The following is an 18450-nucleotide window of genomic DNA, read 5'->3' on the forward strand; positions in this document are numbered from 1 at the left end:
TGAGACCCCAAAACTCATCACAAGGCTGATACCCCAAAACTCATCACACGGCTGAGACCCCCCACTCATTGCACAGCTGAGACCCCAAAACTCATCACATGGCTGAGACCCCCCCATTCATCACACAGATGAGACCCCAAGACTCATCGCACAGATGAGACCCCCCCACCCCCCTGCCCGCCCCCCCCAGCCACCCACGTGCAACAGTTTGGGTCCAAAATGGTCTTTTTAATTATTTTCCTTTTTCGTTTTTCCTTTTTACAGTTAAACCAATTAAAACCACATGTCCCTGTCGTCCCCCCATCCAGGGCAGCCCCCCCAAAACTGATGGGGGGGGACGACAAGCTTTGGTTGACACGGGTTCACCCCCCCTCGGGACATCGCTGATGGGGGGGACACAGACTGGGACACCCCCCCGAGACGACAAAATAAATAAATAAACCCGAGCGGCGGGTTTGGGGGGACACACTTCGGTCCCAAATTTCTGTGTCCCCCCTGCCCCACGTCACCAGCAAGGAGGGGGTGACCCCCCCCAAGTCCCATAAGGCTCCCAGGGGAATAGCAGCTCCCCAAAACCCCCACGGGGGCCCCCAGCGTCTCGTGGCGGGGCCGGGGGGGCTGGACTGGTCCCTAACTGTCCCCGTCGCCGTCCCTCAGCTCCTGGCTGCTCTCCACCTCCTCGGGAATGTCCTGCATCCGCAGGAAATCTGCGGGAAAACACGGCGTCACCCCCGGGAACAGGGGGGGCCCAGGACCCCGTCCCCTCCCGGACCCACCTCGGGGGCTGGCGGGGGGCGAGCGGCCGCGCCCCAGGTCCTCGTCCTCCAGCAGCGTGTCCAGCGCGCCCTCGCCCCCGCGCAGGGTGTCGGGGTCCCCCCCGCCCCGGTAATCCAGCTCCGGGCGGGGGGCGGCGGCGAAGGCGGGGGGCGGGTAGGACAGGCCGCCGGGGGGGGCGCCGTGGCTCAGCTGGGGGGAGAAGGGAGGGGGGTCAGGGGTGAGCCCCCGCGCCCCCAGGCCGGGGGGGCTGAGGCCGGACACGCTCACGACACGGAGCACGTTCCCCCCGCCCATCCCTGAACCCCGCGGGGCTGAGGCCGGAAACTCATGTTGTGCATGAGCAGCATCTTCTTCCTCCCGCCGCCACCTCCCGAAACCCCGAAACCCCGAATCCCTGAGGGCCGGGACCTGGCACACTTGACGAACACGAGCACGTCTCAACCCCGGCCCGTCCCCAAACCCGCGAGGGCTGAGGCCGGACAAAACTCACGTCACGCGTGAGCACATCTTCTTCCTCCTGCCGCCACCTCCCGGCGCCCCGAACCCCACACTTGGGTGGACGGAGGTCAGACGCACTCATGACACACACGAGCGCATCTCTACCCCACTGGTCCCCAAACCCGCACGTGCTGAGACCTGACACACTCCTGACACATGAGCGCACCCTTCACCCCCAGTCCCCAAAACCGTGAGGGCTGAGACCCGACACACTCACGACACACGAGCACATCTCTACCCCCCCAGTCCCTAAGCGAGGATGGGGGGCTGAGGCCGCATGAAACTTAAGACACACACGAGCACATTTTTCTCCCCCAGCCCCCAAACCCGCGCGCCGAGACCCGACACGCGCCCCCGCTGCCCGTCACCTGCGGGGGGGTGAAGCTGAGGTACAGCGCGTCCCCGGCCGGCAGACTCCTGCGCCGCGGCTCTGTCCCGCGGCGCCCGCGGGCGCTCCCGTCCTGCCGCGCCGGCCCCGGCCCCCGCGCCTCCTCCAGCTCCCGCTCCAGCCGCCCGCGCTCCCGCTCGCTGTCCCGCAGCCGCGTCTCCAGCGCCGCCGCCTCCTGCGCCCGCTCCTGGCACAGCTGCCGGCACCGGCACAGCTCCTCCTGCACCAGCGCGTGCTGCCGCTGCAGCAGCGCCAGCTCCGTGGCGCCGGGGACGGGAGCGGGTTTCTCGCCCCCTCGTGCCGGCGGTTCGGTCGGGGTCACCGGGTGGGAACCGCGGCGGGACGGTTTCTCGGCGGCTTCTTGCAGGCGCAGCTCCAGCAGCGTGTCCTGCCGGGTCACCACCGCCTGCGGGGACGTGGGCACGGCGGGTGACAGCTTGTCCCCTGCCCCTGTCACCCCATGTCCCCATAGCCCCCCCGTCCCTGTCCCCAAAGTCCCCCCATCACTGTCCGTGAAGGTGTGGGGGTGACACCTTGTCCCCCGTCCCCATCATCCCCCCATCCCTGTGCCCAGCAGGGGGGATGTCGCCTTGTCCCCTGTTCCCGTACCCCTCTGTCCCCATCGTCCCCCCGCCCCTGTCCATGCAGGCAGGTGGGATGTCACCTTGTCCCCCACCCCTGTCCCCCGCCGTCCCCACCGACCTGCAGCCCGTGCAGGAGGCTGTAGAGGTTCACCAGCCGCTGGTTGATCTCCTGGGGGGGAGCAGAGAGGACAGGACGGTGAGGCCCCCCCCCACTAAACCAGAGTGGGGAAACTGAGGCACGCTGGCGCTCCCCCCGCCCCCGCTTACCTCCTGGGGTCCCCTCTGCAGCAGCTGGTTCCCATTCCCATCCTATGGGGACAGAGCAGTGACACACGGTGTCCCCGGCACAGGGTGGGGGTGTCCCCCCCATGTCCCCCCCCACCCCGGTGTGTCCCCCCCACCGCGCTCACCCTCTGCCCAGCGTCCGAATCTGCCCTGCAAAACTCCAAGGAGCCGTTGAAGCTGCCGGCGTCACCGTCTGCGGGGAGAGATGGGGGTGTTAGAGCCCCCACCGCGGTGCCGGGGACCCCAGACCCTCCGCTCCCCCTGTCCCCTCTCACTGCTGGCGCCGGGGCTGGGGCAGCTCTCGCCCTCGGTGACATTATCCTGGTCCCGGTCCCGTCCAGCGCAGGTGAGTATTTCCTTCAGGCTCTCCACTGTGGGGAAACGAGGGGTGAGCCCCGTGCCCCAGTTTCCCCACCCAGCCCCATGCCCCAGTTTCCCCACCCAGCCCCGTGCCTCAGTTTCCCCACCCAGCCCCGTGCCTCAGTTTCCCCACCCGTACCTTCCCGGATAGCGTCGTGCAGCAGCTTCTCCCCTTGCGCAGCATCAGGTGAGTCGGAGCGGAACAGGGGCCGGGGGGGGCCCAGGGGGGCCGGGGGCTCCTCGCAGCCGCTGGCCAGGGCCAGCATGTCGGCAAAGAGCCCGACCTTCTCCTCCAGTAGCGCCGAGATCTGCTGGTCGTGCTGCTGGATGCGGTCTGGGGGGGGACAAATGGGATGGGGGGACAAGAAGGGAAAAGGAGGGATGAACATGGATGGGGGGACAAAGAGGGATGGGGGAACAAACGGGGATGGGGGGACAAAAAGGGATGGGGGGGACAAAGAGGGATGGGGGAACGAATGGGGATGGGGGGACAGACAGGGAAAAGGGGGGACAAACGGGGATGGGAAGGCAAACAGGTATGGGGGGACAAATGGGGATGGGGGGGACAAATGGGGATGGGGAGATGAGTTGCGGTTCAAGCAGGGGGGGGTGGGACAGGGCCAGGGACCCCCCACCTTTCAGCTTGCGTATAGATGCTTCGGTCTCCGTCTCGATCAGGGGAAAGTCCTGGCGGCTGGGGCAGCTGGGGGGACGGGAGGGGGGTCAGAGCTGGGACCCCCCCACCCCATCACCCCCCGCGGCTCAGCAGACCCGCCTCCCCCGGCCGCGGGGACCCCCCGAGCCCCCCGCGGCGGGGGGGTCACTCACAGGCTGACCGTCTGCTGGATCAGGCGCATCCAGGCGTTGCGGTCGTCGCGCGAGGCCGCGTGCACCTCGTACATCTCGGGCGGCGCCGCGCTCAGCAGGAACATCCCCTTCTCCTGGTTGGCGATGTCCCGCACCAGCAGGTTTTGCAGCGAGATGACGGGGGGTTTGTCCTGGGGGGGCACAGGGGACGGGGTGGGAATGGATGGGGGACCAGGGACCACATCCCGCTGCCATCCCGGCGATAAGAGCGACAAAAATCTTTTAGAAACCCCCAGGCATGACATGGCAAGACCAAGCCTAACGTAGCAAGACTAGGCTTAATGTAGCAAGATTAGGCCTAATGTAGCAAGACTGGGCCTAATGTAACACAAACCTAACAGAGAAACAATAGCTCTATAGAGACTGGACTCGAGTCGGTTTGCAAGCTGGGAAAGCAGAATGTTCCACTAAGCGAAGAAAGAGACGCGTGATTTTTGCTGAGTATCAGCACAAAATGACAACGTGCAGGCTCAAGAAATCAGGTCAAGGAGCCGACACTGGGGGGGGACCAGGTTGCAAAGGACCAGGGGCCCCCAGAGACCCCCGGTGAAGACCCTCGAAAACCAAAGATGGACTTTTAGCAAAGGGCAGGATTATGTTTGCCATCCCAGTGCCATCCCAGTTTCCGCACAGCCACGGCGGTGCCGGCACAGCCACGGCGGTGCCGGTTGTGCGGGGGCGGCGGGGGGGGCCGCTCGCAGCTCTCACCAGCGTGGGGAACGTGAACTTCTGGTCCTTCTCTTGCAGAAAGATGAGAACGTCCGTCAGCAGCAGCACCAGCACGTCTGGGGGGACGCGGGGGGGGAGGTGTCGGGGGGGGTGCCGGTGGCGTGTCCCCAGGGCCACCCCCCGAGTCCCACGGCTTAGTCACCCCAGTCCCCCAGTGTCCCCAAATGCAGGTGCCCTCGTTCCCTGGCATCTCCCACCCCTTGGCACTGTGGTCCCTGGTCCCCCATCCCCTGGTACCCCAAATCCTTGGTACCCCCATTCCACATCATCCTGGTCCCCCAGCACCCCAATGTCCTGGTACCCCCATCCTCCAGCACCTTGCTCCCCCAACATCCCCATCCCCTGGCACCCCAAATCCCCTGGTTCCCCCATCCCGCACCACGCTGCTCCCCCAACATCCCCATCCCCTGGCACCCCAAATCCCCTGGTACCCCCATCCTGCACCACGCTGCTCCCCCAACATCCCCATCCCCTGGCACCCCAAATCCCCTGGTTCCCCCATCCCACACCACGCTGCTCCCCCAACATCCCCATCCCCTGGCACCCCAAATCCCCCGGTACCCCCATCCCGCACCACGCTGCTCCCCCAACATCCCCATCCCCTGGCACCCCAAATCCCCTGGTTCCCCCATCCCGCACCATGCTGCTCCCCCAACATCCCCATCCCCTGGCACCCCAAATCCCCTGGTTCCCCCATCCCGCACCATGCTGCTCCCCCAACATCCCCATCCCCTGGCACCCCAAATCCCCCGGTACCCCCATCCCGCACCACGCTGCTCCCCCAACATCCCCATCCCGCTACCTGCTCCCCTGCTCCTGCATCAGCCCCTGCTCCCCCATCCCCAGCCCCACCTTTGAAGCGCCCGGCCGCGGTTTTCCAGAGCAGGCAGCCGCTGTGCACCAGCTTGCGCCGCAGCAGCTCGTCCTTGCCGAAGACGCCGTCGCGGCTCTCGCCGGGCAGCGGCACGCGCGCCCGCCCGTCCAGGCGCCGGTGCACGTCCCCCAGCCGCGCGCTCATCTCGCAGGCGTGCACCTCGGCGTTCACCGCCGAGATCAGCTCCTTCACCAGCGCCAGCGCCCGCGACAGGTCCGTCACCTCGGCCTCGTTGTCTGGGGACACACACACACACACACACACACGGTCAGGGCTGGAAACCGCCCCCCCGCCAAGCCACACGTGTCCCCCCGAGCGCCGGCGCCGTCACCTTTGGAGTTCTTGAGGATGCGCTCGATGAGCACCGGGTACTTGGTGATCCTCTGCGTCACCAGCAGGATGCACTCGGGGACGCCGTGGCGGCGCAGCAGCGGGGACCGCGTCATCCTCTGCCCGGCCCGAGGAGGGAGAGGGAGGGGATGAAGCGCAGAGCAGCCGCCAGCCCCCCCGGCGCCCGCAACCACATTAAGAAACATTAGGGAAACCAAGCATCGGGGAAACTGAGGCACGGAGTCGGTAGAAGCATCTTCGTGCTTGGAGGCTGGAGGGAGACCCCAAAACACATCCCGGGGACCCCCCGGCGCCGTTTGGGGACGGGTCCTCACCCGGATGAACTGCTGGAAGCGCTTGTCCCGCGCCAGCAGCTCCTTGTACTCCTTCAGGGCCCGGGTGTGCTTGCTGCAGAACTCCGAGTAGGCTTTCTTCAGCTGCTCCGCACTGGCACCCGAAAACTGGGGGGACGAAGGGGACATCAGCGAGGTCGTACCCCCCGCCAGCCCTGGTGGCCTGTGCCATCCCCACCTGGTTGACCAGGATGTTCCCAAACACCCCATACCCCCCCAGGCCATCTCCGGTGTCCCCACCCCATCCCCACCTGGTTGACCGTGATGTCCCCAAGCAGCCTGTGTCCCCTCAGGTGTCCCCACCCCATCCCCACCTGGTTGACCGTGATGTCCCCAAGCAGCCTGTGTCCCCTCAGGTGTCCCCACCCCATCCCCACCTGGTTGACCGTGATGTCCCCAAGCAGCCTGTGTCCCCTCAGGTGTCCCCACCCCATCCTCACCTGGTTGACCGTGATGTCCCCGAGCTCCCTGTACTCCCCCAGCCAGCTCCGGTGTCCCCATCCCCACCTCACTGACCAGGATGTCCCCAAGCACCTTCCACCCCATCCCACTCGCACCCAGTTGACCAGGATGTCCCCAAGCAGCCCATGCCACTCTAAGCCATCTCTGGTGGCTCCGGTGACCCCACCTCATCCCCACCTGGTCAACCAGGATGTCCCCAACCAGCCCATATCCCCCCAGGCCATCTCCGGTGTCCCCATCCCATCCCTACCTGGTTGACCAGGATGTCCCCAACCAGCCCGTGTCCCCTCAAGCCATCTCTGGTGGCTTTGTTGACCCCATCCCACCCCCACCTGGTTGACCAGGATGTCCCCCAGCGCCCCGTGCCCCCCGGCCAGCTCCGCTGTCCCCGTGCCACCCCCACCTGGTTGACCAGGATGTCCCCCAGCCTGTCGATGACGAAGTTCTTGTTGCTGTCGCAGGCCAGGGAGTGGCGGCGCCGCTCGAGGAGCTGGGCCAGGAAGCGCTGGTGGATCTGGCGCAGCTCGTCCAGGCCGGGGAAGATGCCGTGGACGGTGCCGGGGTCCAGCGCCAGCTCCTCCAGCATGGCCCTGCGGAACAGGCTGCCCATGATCTTCAGCGTGCGCACGTGGTGCAGCTCGGTCTGGATCAGCTCTGCGGAGGGAGCGGGGGACAGCCGGCGATGTCACCACCGCCCGCGGGTGGACACCAGCCCTGCAGCCCCAGCCCTGCGTCCCCAACCCTGTCCCTGCGTCCCCCACCCCGCCATCCCCAGCCCTGCGGTTCTGACCTGTCCTTGTGTCCCCTGTCCTGGCTCTGCAACCCCATCTCTCACCTGTCCCTGTGTCCCCTACCCTGTCCTTGTGTCCCCATCTCTTCATCCCTGTTCCTCCGACCTGTCCCTGTGTCCCCCATCCTGTCCCCGTGTCCCCCATCCCACCATCCCCATCCCTGCGGCTCTGATATGTCCTTGTGTCCCCCTGTCCTGGCCCCATGACCCCATCTCTGACCTGTCCCTGCGTCCCCATCTCTTCATCCCCGTTCCTCTGACCTGTCCCTGTGTCCCCTACCCTGTCCCTATGCCCCTTAGCCTGTGTCCCCATCTCTTCACCCCTGTCCCTACATTTCTACCCCATCCCTGTGTCCCCTACCCCGTCCCCACCTCCCCATTCCCCTCCAGCACCCCGTCCCCCAGTGTCCCCATCCCCCGGTGTCCCCATCCCCCAGTGTCCCCATCCCCCAGTGTCCCCGTCCCCCGGCGTCCCCGTCCTCCGGCGTCCCCATCCCCCGGTGTCCCCGTCCCCCAGTGTCCCCATCCCCCGGCGTCCCCGTCCCCCGGCGTCCCCGTCCCCCGGCGTCCCCATCCCCCAGTGTCCCCGTCCCCCAGTGTCCCCGTCCCCCAGCGTCCCCGTCCCCCAGTGTCCCCGTCCCCCAGTGTCCCCGTCCTCCAGTGTCCCCGTCCCCTGGCGTCCCCGTCCCCCAGTGTCCCCGTCCCCCGGTGTCCCCGTCCCCCGGCGTCCCCATCCCCCGGCGTCCCCATCCTCCAGTGTCCCCGTCCCCCGGTGTCCCCGTCCCCCGGCGTCCCCATCCCCCAGTGTCCCCATCCCCCGGTGTCCCCGTCCCCTGGTGTCCCCGTCCCCCAGTGTCCCCGTCCCCCAGCGTCCCCGTCCCCCGGTGTCCCCGTCCCCTGTTGTCCCTGTCCCCCGGTGTCCCCGTCCCCCGGCGTCCCCGTCCCCTGTTGTCCCTGTCCCCCGGTGTCCCCGTCCCCCGGTGTCCCCGTCCCCCGGTGTCCCTGTCCCCCAGTGTCCCCGTACCGTAGATGACGTCCTGGCGCTTCATCACGTCCATCTTGTGCTGCTGCAGGAAGCTGTTGTCCACGGCCAAGCTCCAGGAATCCGCCTCAAAGTCCTTCCCGTCTGTCTCCAGGTCGCTCAGCAGCTGGCTGAGGATGACGTCGGGGCCTGGGGGGCAGGAGGGTGAGGCTGGGGGGCTGTCCCCGCGCCCCGCGTCGCCCCGTGCCCCCGAACCCCGCGTCCCCACCTTCGTCGATGAGCGACTCCACGGACAGCGTGCGGTTGCGCACGTTGAGGGAATCGGTGGATTGGGACAGGATCCGCCGGATCCCCAGGGGAGACTCGTCGTTGAACGTCCTGGGAGGGGACAGGACACGATGGTGACACCCTGGGGACACCCCCGGGCCTCCCCAATCCCGTTTCACGCCCCGTTTACCCTGCGATGTTGGTGGTGGAGACGCTTTTGGAGAGGGACAGGGAGGGCCGGCCGCGGCGCGGACCCAGCAGCGTCTGGCGGAAACTCTCCGAGGGGTAAATGGCCGAGTTGGGACGTTCCCGGATGGCATCTGGGGTGGGGACAGAGAGGGGACAACACCGTGACCCCCCCGCCGCCCTCCACACGGTGTCCCCACTGCCCACGGGGACAGCGGCGTCCCCAGAGCACCCCCCGGGGGGACGCGTCCCCCAGCCCCCCGGGGGTGTCCCCACAGCCCCCCGGGGACACCGCGGTGACGGCAGCACGGGGGGGACACCGCTGTCCCCCGCCCCCCGGCACGTCGCTCCCCACTCACTTTTATTGCGCAGCGAGACCGACTGCAGCGCCGAGCTGTTCTTCAGCAGCGCCGCTTTCTGCTGCTGCGGGGGGAGCGGAGGCGTCACCGCCGGTGTCACCATCCCCGTGCGTGTCCCCAGCACCCCCCCAGGCTTCTGCACCCCCGCTGAGCCCCCCAGCCCGTGTCACCTGTGGGGCCGGGACTCACCTTCTGCTTCACCTTGGTGCAGTTGGGCAGCGTGTCCTTGCAGCGGTTGTGGATGGTGACGTTGCAGGCTGGGGGGGGGACACGGGGAGAGGTGACGGCACGGCCACCCCCCCTCCCCGCCCGGTGACACCGCGAGGGTCCCCCCCGCCACCCCCGTCCCAGGGGAGCGACGGGAGCAGGTGACGGTGACACCCGGAGCTGCAGCTGCTGGGGAGCAGCTGAGCCGCCGCGGTGACACCGAGACCCCCCCAGCCCGGGTGACACGGTGCCCCACGCCAGCCCGGTGTCACCACGGTGCCACCACCGAGACCCCCATACCCTGGCGGACACGACGCCCTATGCCAACCCAGTGCCACCAGCAAGACCCGGTGCCACCACCAAGACCCCCCCAACCCAGGGGACACGGTGCCCCACACCAGCCTGGTGCCACCACCACCAACCTGGGGGACAAAACGCTTCCGTGCCAGCCCGGTGCCACCAGCTCCATCTGTCACCATGGCACCCCCCGCACCAGCGCAGCCGGCGGTGCCGCCAGCCACGCCGGGATGTGCCAGGACACCCCAGAAAATTCCCCTCCACGCGCGACCCCCCACGAATCCGTGTCCCCAAACTGCGCCCAACCAGCCACTTGTCCCCGGGGTCACCGCGGTTTTCGGGTGCTCACTGGGGCAGCTCAGCGCCTCCTTGGCCGTGATGCTCTTGTTGCAGGCGAAGCACATGGTGGTGCCGGACACGGTGATGGTGCTGAAGAGGTGACCGTTGGTGTACCGGGCGTCCTTGTCCTTCCCCTCCTTCAGCGTCATTGTCACCTTCTCCTTCCCCTCCTTCATCTTCTCCTTGCTCTGCCCGGAGAGATGCGCCGGGCGGGGGTTATGACTCGCCAAACGCCCCCCGGCACCCAAACCGGCGCCCCCAACTTGTCTGGGGACGCGGCTCATGGCCGCGGGGAGCCGGGGGTGCCGGGGGACGCCCCGGTCCCCAGCGATGCCCGGGGGGGGGTCCTGCCACCCCGGCGAGGAGGAGAAGCCGCCGCGATGGCTGCGCTCGCCCGGGCTTCCCATCATCCCGTAACCGTGACAACGGGAGAAATCCCGGCCCCGTGTGTCCCCCCCCCGGCACCACAGCCACCAGCCCCAATGGGGACGAGATGCGGGGGCCGCAGTGGGGGGGTGACGGTGCCGGGGGGTGGTGACGATGCTCCCCAGCACCCACGAGGTCGGGGGCACTGCCGGAGCGCAGCCTTCCCACCTCCTCTTCTTTTAATAAAAGTGGCTATTTTTGCCTTTTTTCCCCCAAAATGGGGGTTCAGAGGAAGCAGCTCCCCCATGGGGACAGCGCTTTGGGGCTCGCCATGGTTTCCCCTGGCAAAAAGGGGGGGCCAAGCCGGCGTTATCCCGCTCCTGCCCGCACCCCCACCACCACAGAGCCGCCTTTGTCCCCCCCGGCCCCCCCGCCGTGTCACCAGCCGTGCCTGGCACCGGGACACCCCCCGCACCACCCCCCCAAAACGACGGGTCCCCAATCCCCCCCGGCGATGCCAAAGGGGGGGCCCCAGTTTCCATCCCCCCACCCTGGAAGGTGGGTGAGAGACCCCCGAGGAAGAGCCCCCCACCCAGGGCCGGGAGCCGCGGGCGCGGGGGGACACGCCGGGGGCTCGGGGGGACACGCCGGGGGCTCGGGGGCTCGCCCGCTCCGCACCGGGGGGTCCGTCCAAGTCCCCGGCCCCCGGGCACGGGGCGCAGGAGCAGCGGCGCACCCCGGCCCCCCCGCGCACCCCCCCGCTGGGAGGGCCCGGCTCAGCCCCGGCCGCAACATCTGCCCCGATTGTTCCCAACTGCCCTTGTTTTGCTTTTCCATTTGCTTTGCCCTTTTTTTCTTTTTTCCCCCAGCTGCTTTTTTTTTTTCACTATTTTTTTTGCCCTGTTTTTTTTTCCCTTTTCTGTCCTTTTTCTTGTTTTGCTTTCCTTATTTTTTCTTTGTTTTCTCTTACCTTTTTTTTTCTTATTTTCTTTGCTTTCCTTTTTTCGGCCTTTTTTTTGCTTTTCTTTTTTTCTGTTTCGTTTGGGGTTCTTTTTTTTTTTCCCCTTTTCACCTTTCTTCTGCCTTCCTTTCTCTGCTTTTCTTTCCTTTTCTCTGCTTTCCTTCCCTTTCTCTGCTCTTCTTTCCTTTTCTCTCCTCCTTTCCTTTCCTCTACTTTTCTTTCCTCTTTCCTTTTTTCTCCGCTTTCCTTCCCTCCGCTTTCCCCCGTTTTCTTTCTCTTTCGGTTATTTCTTTTTCTCTCTCCTTTCGCTGTTTTTCCTCCCTCTCGCCGTGTTTTCCTTTACTCCCCCCGCTCCCCCGGCGCGGCCCGGCCGCAGGAAACCGAGCCCGCCAGACAAAGGCGGGAGGCGGCGATTCCCCTTCCTGCCCCCCCGCCGGGATTCACTCCCCGGTACCGGCTCCCGGCCCCCCCCGCCCCCCCGGGGCCCCCCAACCGGCGGCGGTGCCATAAACCCCCCCAAGGCTTCAGCATCGCCCCTAGAAGTATTTTTTTTGGGGGGGGGGGCACATGCAGCCTCGTCCCCATCTGTGGCACACAGGGGTGATGGGGGGATTTGCCACCAGCTCTGCCCCCCGAACCCGCCCGTGGACACCCCAACAAACCCCCCCCCAGCATCACCCCCAAACCCACCCAAGCCCCCACCTCGCCGCCCCCCCCCCAAACCCGCTACGGAGCCAAACGCCCAACACGGGGGTTCCGGGGGGGCCCCCACATCCGCCCCCCCCCGGCGCGGGCGGGGCGCAGAAAGTTTCTGCGCTTTAAATAGAATTGGGGTTTTTTGGTGTTTTGTCTCTTTTCCGGCGGGTGGATTTTTGTTGGCACCGACACCGCGTCGCCCAAGATCGCCCCGAAATTCACACAACCCCCCCCCCCGCCGCCCCCCCGAGCCCCAAAACTCCGGCCACACTCAGGGGGAGCTTTTGGGGGGGTGACAACCCCGGGTGCCACCACCCCCCCGTGTGTGTCCCCCCCCAAAACCAGCCACCTGCGGCACCACCGCGGGTGCAAAGAGCCGGGAGGGGGGTGCAGCCCCCCCAAAAGCCAAGGGCTGACCTGGGTGATGGATGCGACCCCCCCGAAATGGCACCGCGGTGACACGTCGGTCCCCTCCTGTTGGGGACAGTGTCCCCCCCCGCCACCCCGCGCTGAACAAAGCGGCGCGTGGCAACAAAAGGTGCCGGGGCCCAAACTGCCCGGGGGTGCCCAACAGCTCCCCCCCCCCCCAAAATACGGGGTGCCCCCCCCAGGGCACAAAAGTCCTGTTTTGGCCCCAAATTTGCCCCCTCTAAGGAGCGGTGTGGGGGGTGGAGCGTGGGAGCGGTGACGACCCCCCGTCCGCTGTTTTGGGGAGGGGGGGGTCCTCAAAACAAGGTCCTGGCCATGGGGTCGCCACGGGGGGGGGGTCTCGTACATCCCATCTGCCACCAGCACGTCCCCGTCCGGGGGGGTCCCATGGCCGCGTCCCCCATTGACAGGGGGCTCCCCCATTGACAGGGGGCTCCCCCGTTTCTAAAGCCAGGACTAAAGCTGGTGGTGGGGACAGTGGCTGCGGGGGGGACACAGCGACATCGCCCCCCCGGCACAGCCCTGGGTGGGGCGAAACGGGCTTTAATGAAACTTTCTTTAAACAAAAACCGCCATTTCCCCCCCGGCCGGCGCAGGAACCAACAACCACTTCCCCCCCCCGCCAGCACCTCCGGCAGTGCCCCCCAAACAGGGCTGGAACCCCCAAAATAGGGCTGGACCCCCTCAAATAGGGTCGGATGCCCCAAACTCAGTGCACGCAAGGCCGGTCCCTGTGAGCCGGGGGGAGTCCTCATGTTCCCCCCCCAAAAAAACCATCCCCAGGCTGGGGTAAACTGAGGCGCGGGGGGGCGGCGCTGTGCCCGCAGCAGCCGCAGCACAAAGCCAAGCGCAGGCACCAGCTGGGCCCCCCCGCCCCCCCTTACCCACCGTTTCGCCACGCCGGCGATTGCCACATGCTCCGGGGCACCACGATGTCGCCTGACCCCCCCCGCCCCCCCCCCCCCGCCAAGTCACGGGTGACAACGGGGAAACGCGCTCCGTGCCTCAGTTTCCCCAAACGCTCGGGGCTTTGTCTGTGGCGGGTTGTGGAGGATCAAAGCGGGGCGGGGGGGTCCCCACTTCGCTCCCCCCGCCTCCCGGCAGGAGGAGCCGCCGCTTCCTCCCCGGGGGGGGTTTCCAGGCCGGCAAAGGGGCCGGAGCTGCGGCGGAAACCGGGCGGGGGGAAGTTCGGGCCGAGGAGAAGTTATGGGCGGGACGGGCGGGGGTCGCGGGGGTCCCTGCCCGCGGGGGGGGCGCGGGCAGCGCTGCAGGCAGGGGGGGTATTGTCTTCCCAGGAGACACAATGGGGAGCGGTTTGCGGGGGGGCCCCTCCCTGCGCCCCCCCCTTTTTGCTAAGGGACCCCCCCAAAGTGCATAACCCCCCCTTCCTATGAAAGCCCCCCCCCCGCACCCTGACCCCCCCAGCTGGGTGGGGAAGGGCGGAACCCCCCGAATTGCGGGGGCGGCGGGGGTGGGTGGGGGGCAGCGATTTGCGCGAGTTTTCCCCCCTCCAAAGCGGGGGGGGCTGCGCGGGCCGGGGGGAGCAGGAGCAGAGGAGGGAAATGCCCCCCCAGGAGGGGGGGCTGTGGGGGAGCCCCCAACCCAGGGAACCCCGCCCCCGCTGCCCCGTGCGCCGGGACCCACCTTGGCGCGATCGCTCCTGGCCCGGGCCAGCGACTCGATGCGGGACATAATCCGCGGAGCCGCCGCTCCCGCCCGGCGCTGCCCGGCCCGCCCGGCCCGGCCCGCCCCGCCCCGCCGGGGGCGGGACAAAGCGCCGGTCCCGGCCTCGTGCTGCCCGCGGGGCCTTTGTTCGCAACGGGCAGGATCGGGCCCCGCGCCCGGGAGCCGGCAGCGTGGGAACGGGGCGCTCCGGAGCGGCTGCGGAGCCGCGAGCGAAGCCGGGCACGGCCCCGCCCCCACGGAGCATCGATCCGGATCCAGGCGGGGCCTCCCCGGACCGCTGCCCTTGCTCGCCTGCCTCAGTTTCCCTCCGTGCCTCAGTTTCCCTCCGTGCCTCAGTTTCCCTCCGTGCCTCAGTTTCCCCTCCTCACACGCACCCCCCGCCCTGCCCAGGCTCCTTTGGGGACCACGACCCGTCTCCTCCCTGGGGGACACCGGGACTGGAACCCCAAAAAGAAGCAGAAAATCCCGTGGGATTTCAACCTCCCATCACTGCGGGACCCCCCAAAACCCCCAAATACCCCGAAGTGCCGTTTTAAGGTGACGTACGAATCCTGTCCCCGCGCTCTGGGCCCGGCGTGACCCTTTTCCTCCATTTCAGGGTTTTTAGTTCCCAAACGGAGCAAATCGATGTCAGATCCTGCCCCCAGCGACGGAAAGTTGGGCTGAAGGTGATATTTTGGAAAAGAAAAAGGCTTTTTTTCCCCTTAAAACGCTGTATTTGGAGAGAAGCCCAACAGCAGGAGCTGGTTGAACCTCAGCCCGGTTGAATATTAACTCGCTGGCTGGGAGAAAACGGGATTTATCGGTTCATGCCGGAGATAACGCTCCCGGGGTTGCCAGGAGAAACCGAGGCACCGGTCACGGCTGCGCGTCCCGCAGAGCCCAGCGGGGGCTTTTTTGGGGACCCGTGTCCCCACGTGTCACCCCGGGGCAAACCCACCCGCCCCGCAAACGGCTCCTTAAGCAAATAAAATGTCCCTTTTTTCCGCATTTCCGAGCCTGATGGCACTTGACGCTTGACAAGAGGACGGGGACGAAACCGCGTGGGCAACCAGGAGCGAAGCCGGTGGCTCTCGGCTTAATGAATAACCACAGAAAGCCACCGGTGCTGCCAAGAGGTGCCGCCGCTGCCTCAGTTTCCCTGCAGAAATCAGCCAAAACCAAGTCACCGCGGCGCCAAACCCGGCCCTGCGAGCCCTGGGAAGGGGAGACGTCGGGAGCTCGAGCGCAGCTGTCGGGAAAAGTCGGGAAAACGCATCAAATGACCCCAAAGCAGGCGGAGCCGCTTTCCGGGCGGCAGCTGCGGCCGTTAACCCGTCCCAGGCTCCTTCCCGCTGCCAAGGCCGGGTTTAAATTAAACCACAGCCCCAAAAGCAGAACCAAACCCTTGCGAGGCCGCCCCGCGCGCCGGGCAGGGACGTGGTGACGCTGCCCCGTTCGCCCTGAGCCTCCATCCGGATTTCTCGCTTCCTCCCTGGGTACAAACCCCCCCAGCCGGGGTTCACTTCTGCTTCCCCCTCCCTGTCCAGAACCCCAAAACTGCCCCGAAACCAACAGAAGGAAACCCCGAACGGGAGGACGCGGCGGGTGGGGAGGCCCCGGTGGCGCCCACGGGGGGGTCCGGTGCCCCCCACATGGCGGGGCCCGATCCGGGCACGGGAAAGTCCCGCGAGCATCACGTGGGAGCGGAGGGTGACGGGGGAAGCGGCGGCGCAGCCATAAAAAGTCACACAGGGACGAGATGGGGGGGTCTGGTCACAGAGGGGACCCCCATAGTCCTGGGGGGGAAGCCGCGCGGTCCCCCCCAGCACAAGGACAGAGTCACCCCAGCATCGGCCCGTTGCCAAAACCACCGACGGGGATATGGGCATCACCGCGGGGATGCGGTCACCCCACGGCATCGCGGGAGACGATTTTTGGGGTCCCCCCCAACATGTCCCCCAGCAAGGACAGGAGCCCACCCGGTGATACGGGGGGCTCAGGCGAGACCCACAGCGGCAGCGACGCCCCGGGACCCCCAGGGGCCCCCCCGGGGCTGAGCGGTTCCCGTGACTCACCCGGGGCGCGGGGCGGCCGGACATGGTGGGGTCCCCAAGTGGGTCCGTGGTGTGTCCCCAAAACAGGACCGCGCCGAGTCCCCAAGATGGGACGGCGCCGAGTCCCCGGGCGGCGCCGAGCTCGGCCCCGCCGCTGGGATTATTATTATTATTTCTTCCTGAAATAGCTCGGATGTCCCTCCCCTCCTCGCACCCGCTTCCCAGCCAGTGCACCAAAGCCCCCCTGGCCCCAGCGTGTCCCCCAAAGTGACACCGTGTGCGCGCTGCTGCCTGCACAGCTCTCGGGGTCCCCTCTCTTGGGGTCCCCTCTCTTGGGGTGACCCCCACCAATGTCCCCCATTGCGCCCCAGTGTCCCCCTCCCGCAGTGCCCCAGGGACGTGTCCCCATCCTGCCGCAGGTTGGGACCCCCCCAAATCTCCAAGCACCCCCAGGCCCCAGGGTCTGTCCCCGCCATGGGGACGGTGCCACCATCCCTGTGCCACGTGCTCGGCCGGGACCGACCCCCCCGTTCCCCATCCCTCACCCGCAGGGGGGCGGATCCAGACCCCCACCGGCACCCCCCCTTTTCCAGGCCCCTTCTTCCTCCCCGGGGATTTTATAGGACAAACTTTGCTGAGCCGAGCCTTAGCGTGACCGCAGCCTAAGCGGCGCGTTCCTCCCGCTAAACAATAATAATAATAATAATAACAATAATAAATGCTGAATTTAAACCCGTTTGCAGCCCCGGGTTGGCACCCGGGGGGACGCAGACGGAGTCACCCCGGCTGGGGGCCCGGGGGGGCTCTGGCCCCACACTGATGTCAACATCTGGCTGCTAATCCAGCCAGCGGGGAGGAGGCGGATGAGATCGGGGCGGGGGGAAGGGAGCGGGATTAATGGCTTCGCTTGGTGGCAAATCACAACCCCGGGGGGGCGACGAGGTGGGTTTCGCCCCCCAGAAGTGAGTGGCAGGGGACACAAAGCCACCGGCGGCCCCTGTGTCCCCAAGATGCCGCGTGTGGCCGTGCCTCAGTTTCCCCCGAAGCTCCTCCGGCCCCACGGGAGGGGCGGTGGTGGCCGGGGAGTGCCACTGTGACCCCCCCGCGCCCCCCCGCCCCCCCGAATCGGCCACAGCTCCCTGCGAGCAGGCGTCGCCGAGTGGGGAAACTGAGGCACGGGGGGGCTCGGCGGGGTCCGAGCTGGGAAGGAGCCGGAGGAAAATCTCCCAAATGGAGGAATCGCGCCAGGAAAGGGCCGGGATGGCGCGGGGGGGCGGGGGGGTGAGCTCAGCGCACAAACAAGCGCCCGTCGCCAGGAAAAGCCTCATTTCCTCCGCCGCGGGGGGGGGACGGAGCCCGGGGACCCCGGCGGGGACTGCCCCCCCCCCCCCCCGAGCCGGGGGTCCCCTTGTGCCCCCCCGGCGGCTCCGCACGCACCGCGATGGTGACGACGCGGGGACAGGGACAAGGGGGGGGCAGCGCCGCCGAGCCCGCGCGGGGCCCCGCTGGCTCCGTCCCCCCCCCGCCCGCCTCGAGCACATTCGGGGGTTTTCCCCCAAATCCCAAACTCCGACAAAGCGGCAGCGGAGGGGAAACTGAGGCACAAAAGTCAGCGCGGCCAACGACCCCCCCGAACGCCGCGTTTCGGGGCGCGACCCCCCCTCCCCAAGCACCCCCCCCGCCTCCCCATCTTCCTCATCCTCCTCTCACCTTCGTCTTCCCCGTCATCCTCAGGATGAAGCTGAGGGTCCGGCCCAGGGGGGTCTCCTCCCGGCCCCCCCCCGCCAGCTGCCCGAGGCTCCCGAAGCTGCGGGAGATGGAGGAGCCGGGAGGGACAATCCCCGTCTGTCCCCAGCGTCCCCGGGCGCGGGAACGGGGAGGAGCGAGCCCAGCCCCCCCGCCCCCCCCGGACCGCCACGAGAGCCCGTTCTGTCCCCTGACCCCCCCGGGCTGGTGGCCGCGTCCCCCCCGCGGTGACACCCCAACCGCGCCACCTGCTGTAACCCGGGGGGTCCCGGCTTGTGCGGGGGCAGCTCGGAGGGTTTGGGGCGCTACGGGCAGGGACCCCCCCACTTTCCTGGGTGGTGGCAGCTCAGGACGGGTCCCTGGGGACACCCTGGGTGGGGGACGGGACACCCTGGGTGGGGGACGGGACCCCTTGGGTGGGGGACAAGCCCTGCTCCTCGGGCGGGGGACACGGAGGGGACATCTGTGGGCCACACGGGTGACACAGCCCGGTCCTTTTTGGCTTGGGGGGGCCACCCTGGTCCCCTCTTGTGTCCCGCCCCTGTCCCCGCGTGTCCCTGCGGCGCTCGCCACGGTGCCCTAATGAAGACGGGAAT

At 67.6% G+C, this 18450-nt stretch overlaps 1 protein-coding gene across 5 annotated transcripts; it reads right to left on the reverse strand.

Annotated features, from left to right (window-relative positions):
* Positions 1–216: 216 nt before the first annotated feature.
* ARHGEF2 (Rho/Rac guanine nucleotide exchange factor 2) lies at positions 217–17972 on the reverse strand. Of its 5 annotated transcripts, none has more exons than XM_065653589.1 (22): positions 17819–17972; positions 9945–10122; positions 9281–9348; positions 9092–9155; positions 8737–8866; positions 8548–8657; positions 8322–8468; positions 6911–7161; positions 6028–6153; positions 5694–5811; positions 5341–5598; positions 4468–4544; positions 3721–3890; positions 3528–3595; positions 3032–3226; positions 2808–2903; positions 2658–2725; positions 2515–2556; positions 2366–2416; positions 1644–2069; positions 773–966; positions 217–707 (listed from the first exon to the last, which is right to left on the reverse strand). In XM_065653589.1, exons 1-22 carry the CDS (start codon positions 17834–17836, stop codon positions 506–508), a joined length of 3057 nt encoding a protein of 1018 aa, XP_065509661.1. In that variant the 5' UTR covers positions 17837–17972; the 3' UTR covers positions 217–505. The 5 variants fall into 5 exon arrangements, with proteins under 5 accessions (XP_065509661.1, XP_065509658.1, XP_065509657.1 ...); XM_065653586.1 differs by lacking the exon at positions 17819–17972 and adding an exon at positions 16130–16260; XM_065653585.1 differs by lacking the exon at positions 17819–17972 and adding an exon at positions 14031–14113 and having other exon boundaries at positions 2811–2903.
* Positions 17973–18450: the final 478 nt, after the last annotated feature.

This window comes from Caloenas nicobarica, chromosome 31 (assembly GCF_036013445.1).
Source record: "Caloenas nicobarica isolate bCalNic1 chromosome 31, bCalNic1.hap1, whole genome shotgun sequence".
Classification (NCBI taxonomy): domain Eukaryota; kingdom Metazoa; phylum Chordata; class Aves; order Columbiformes; family Columbidae; genus Caloenas; species Caloenas nicobarica.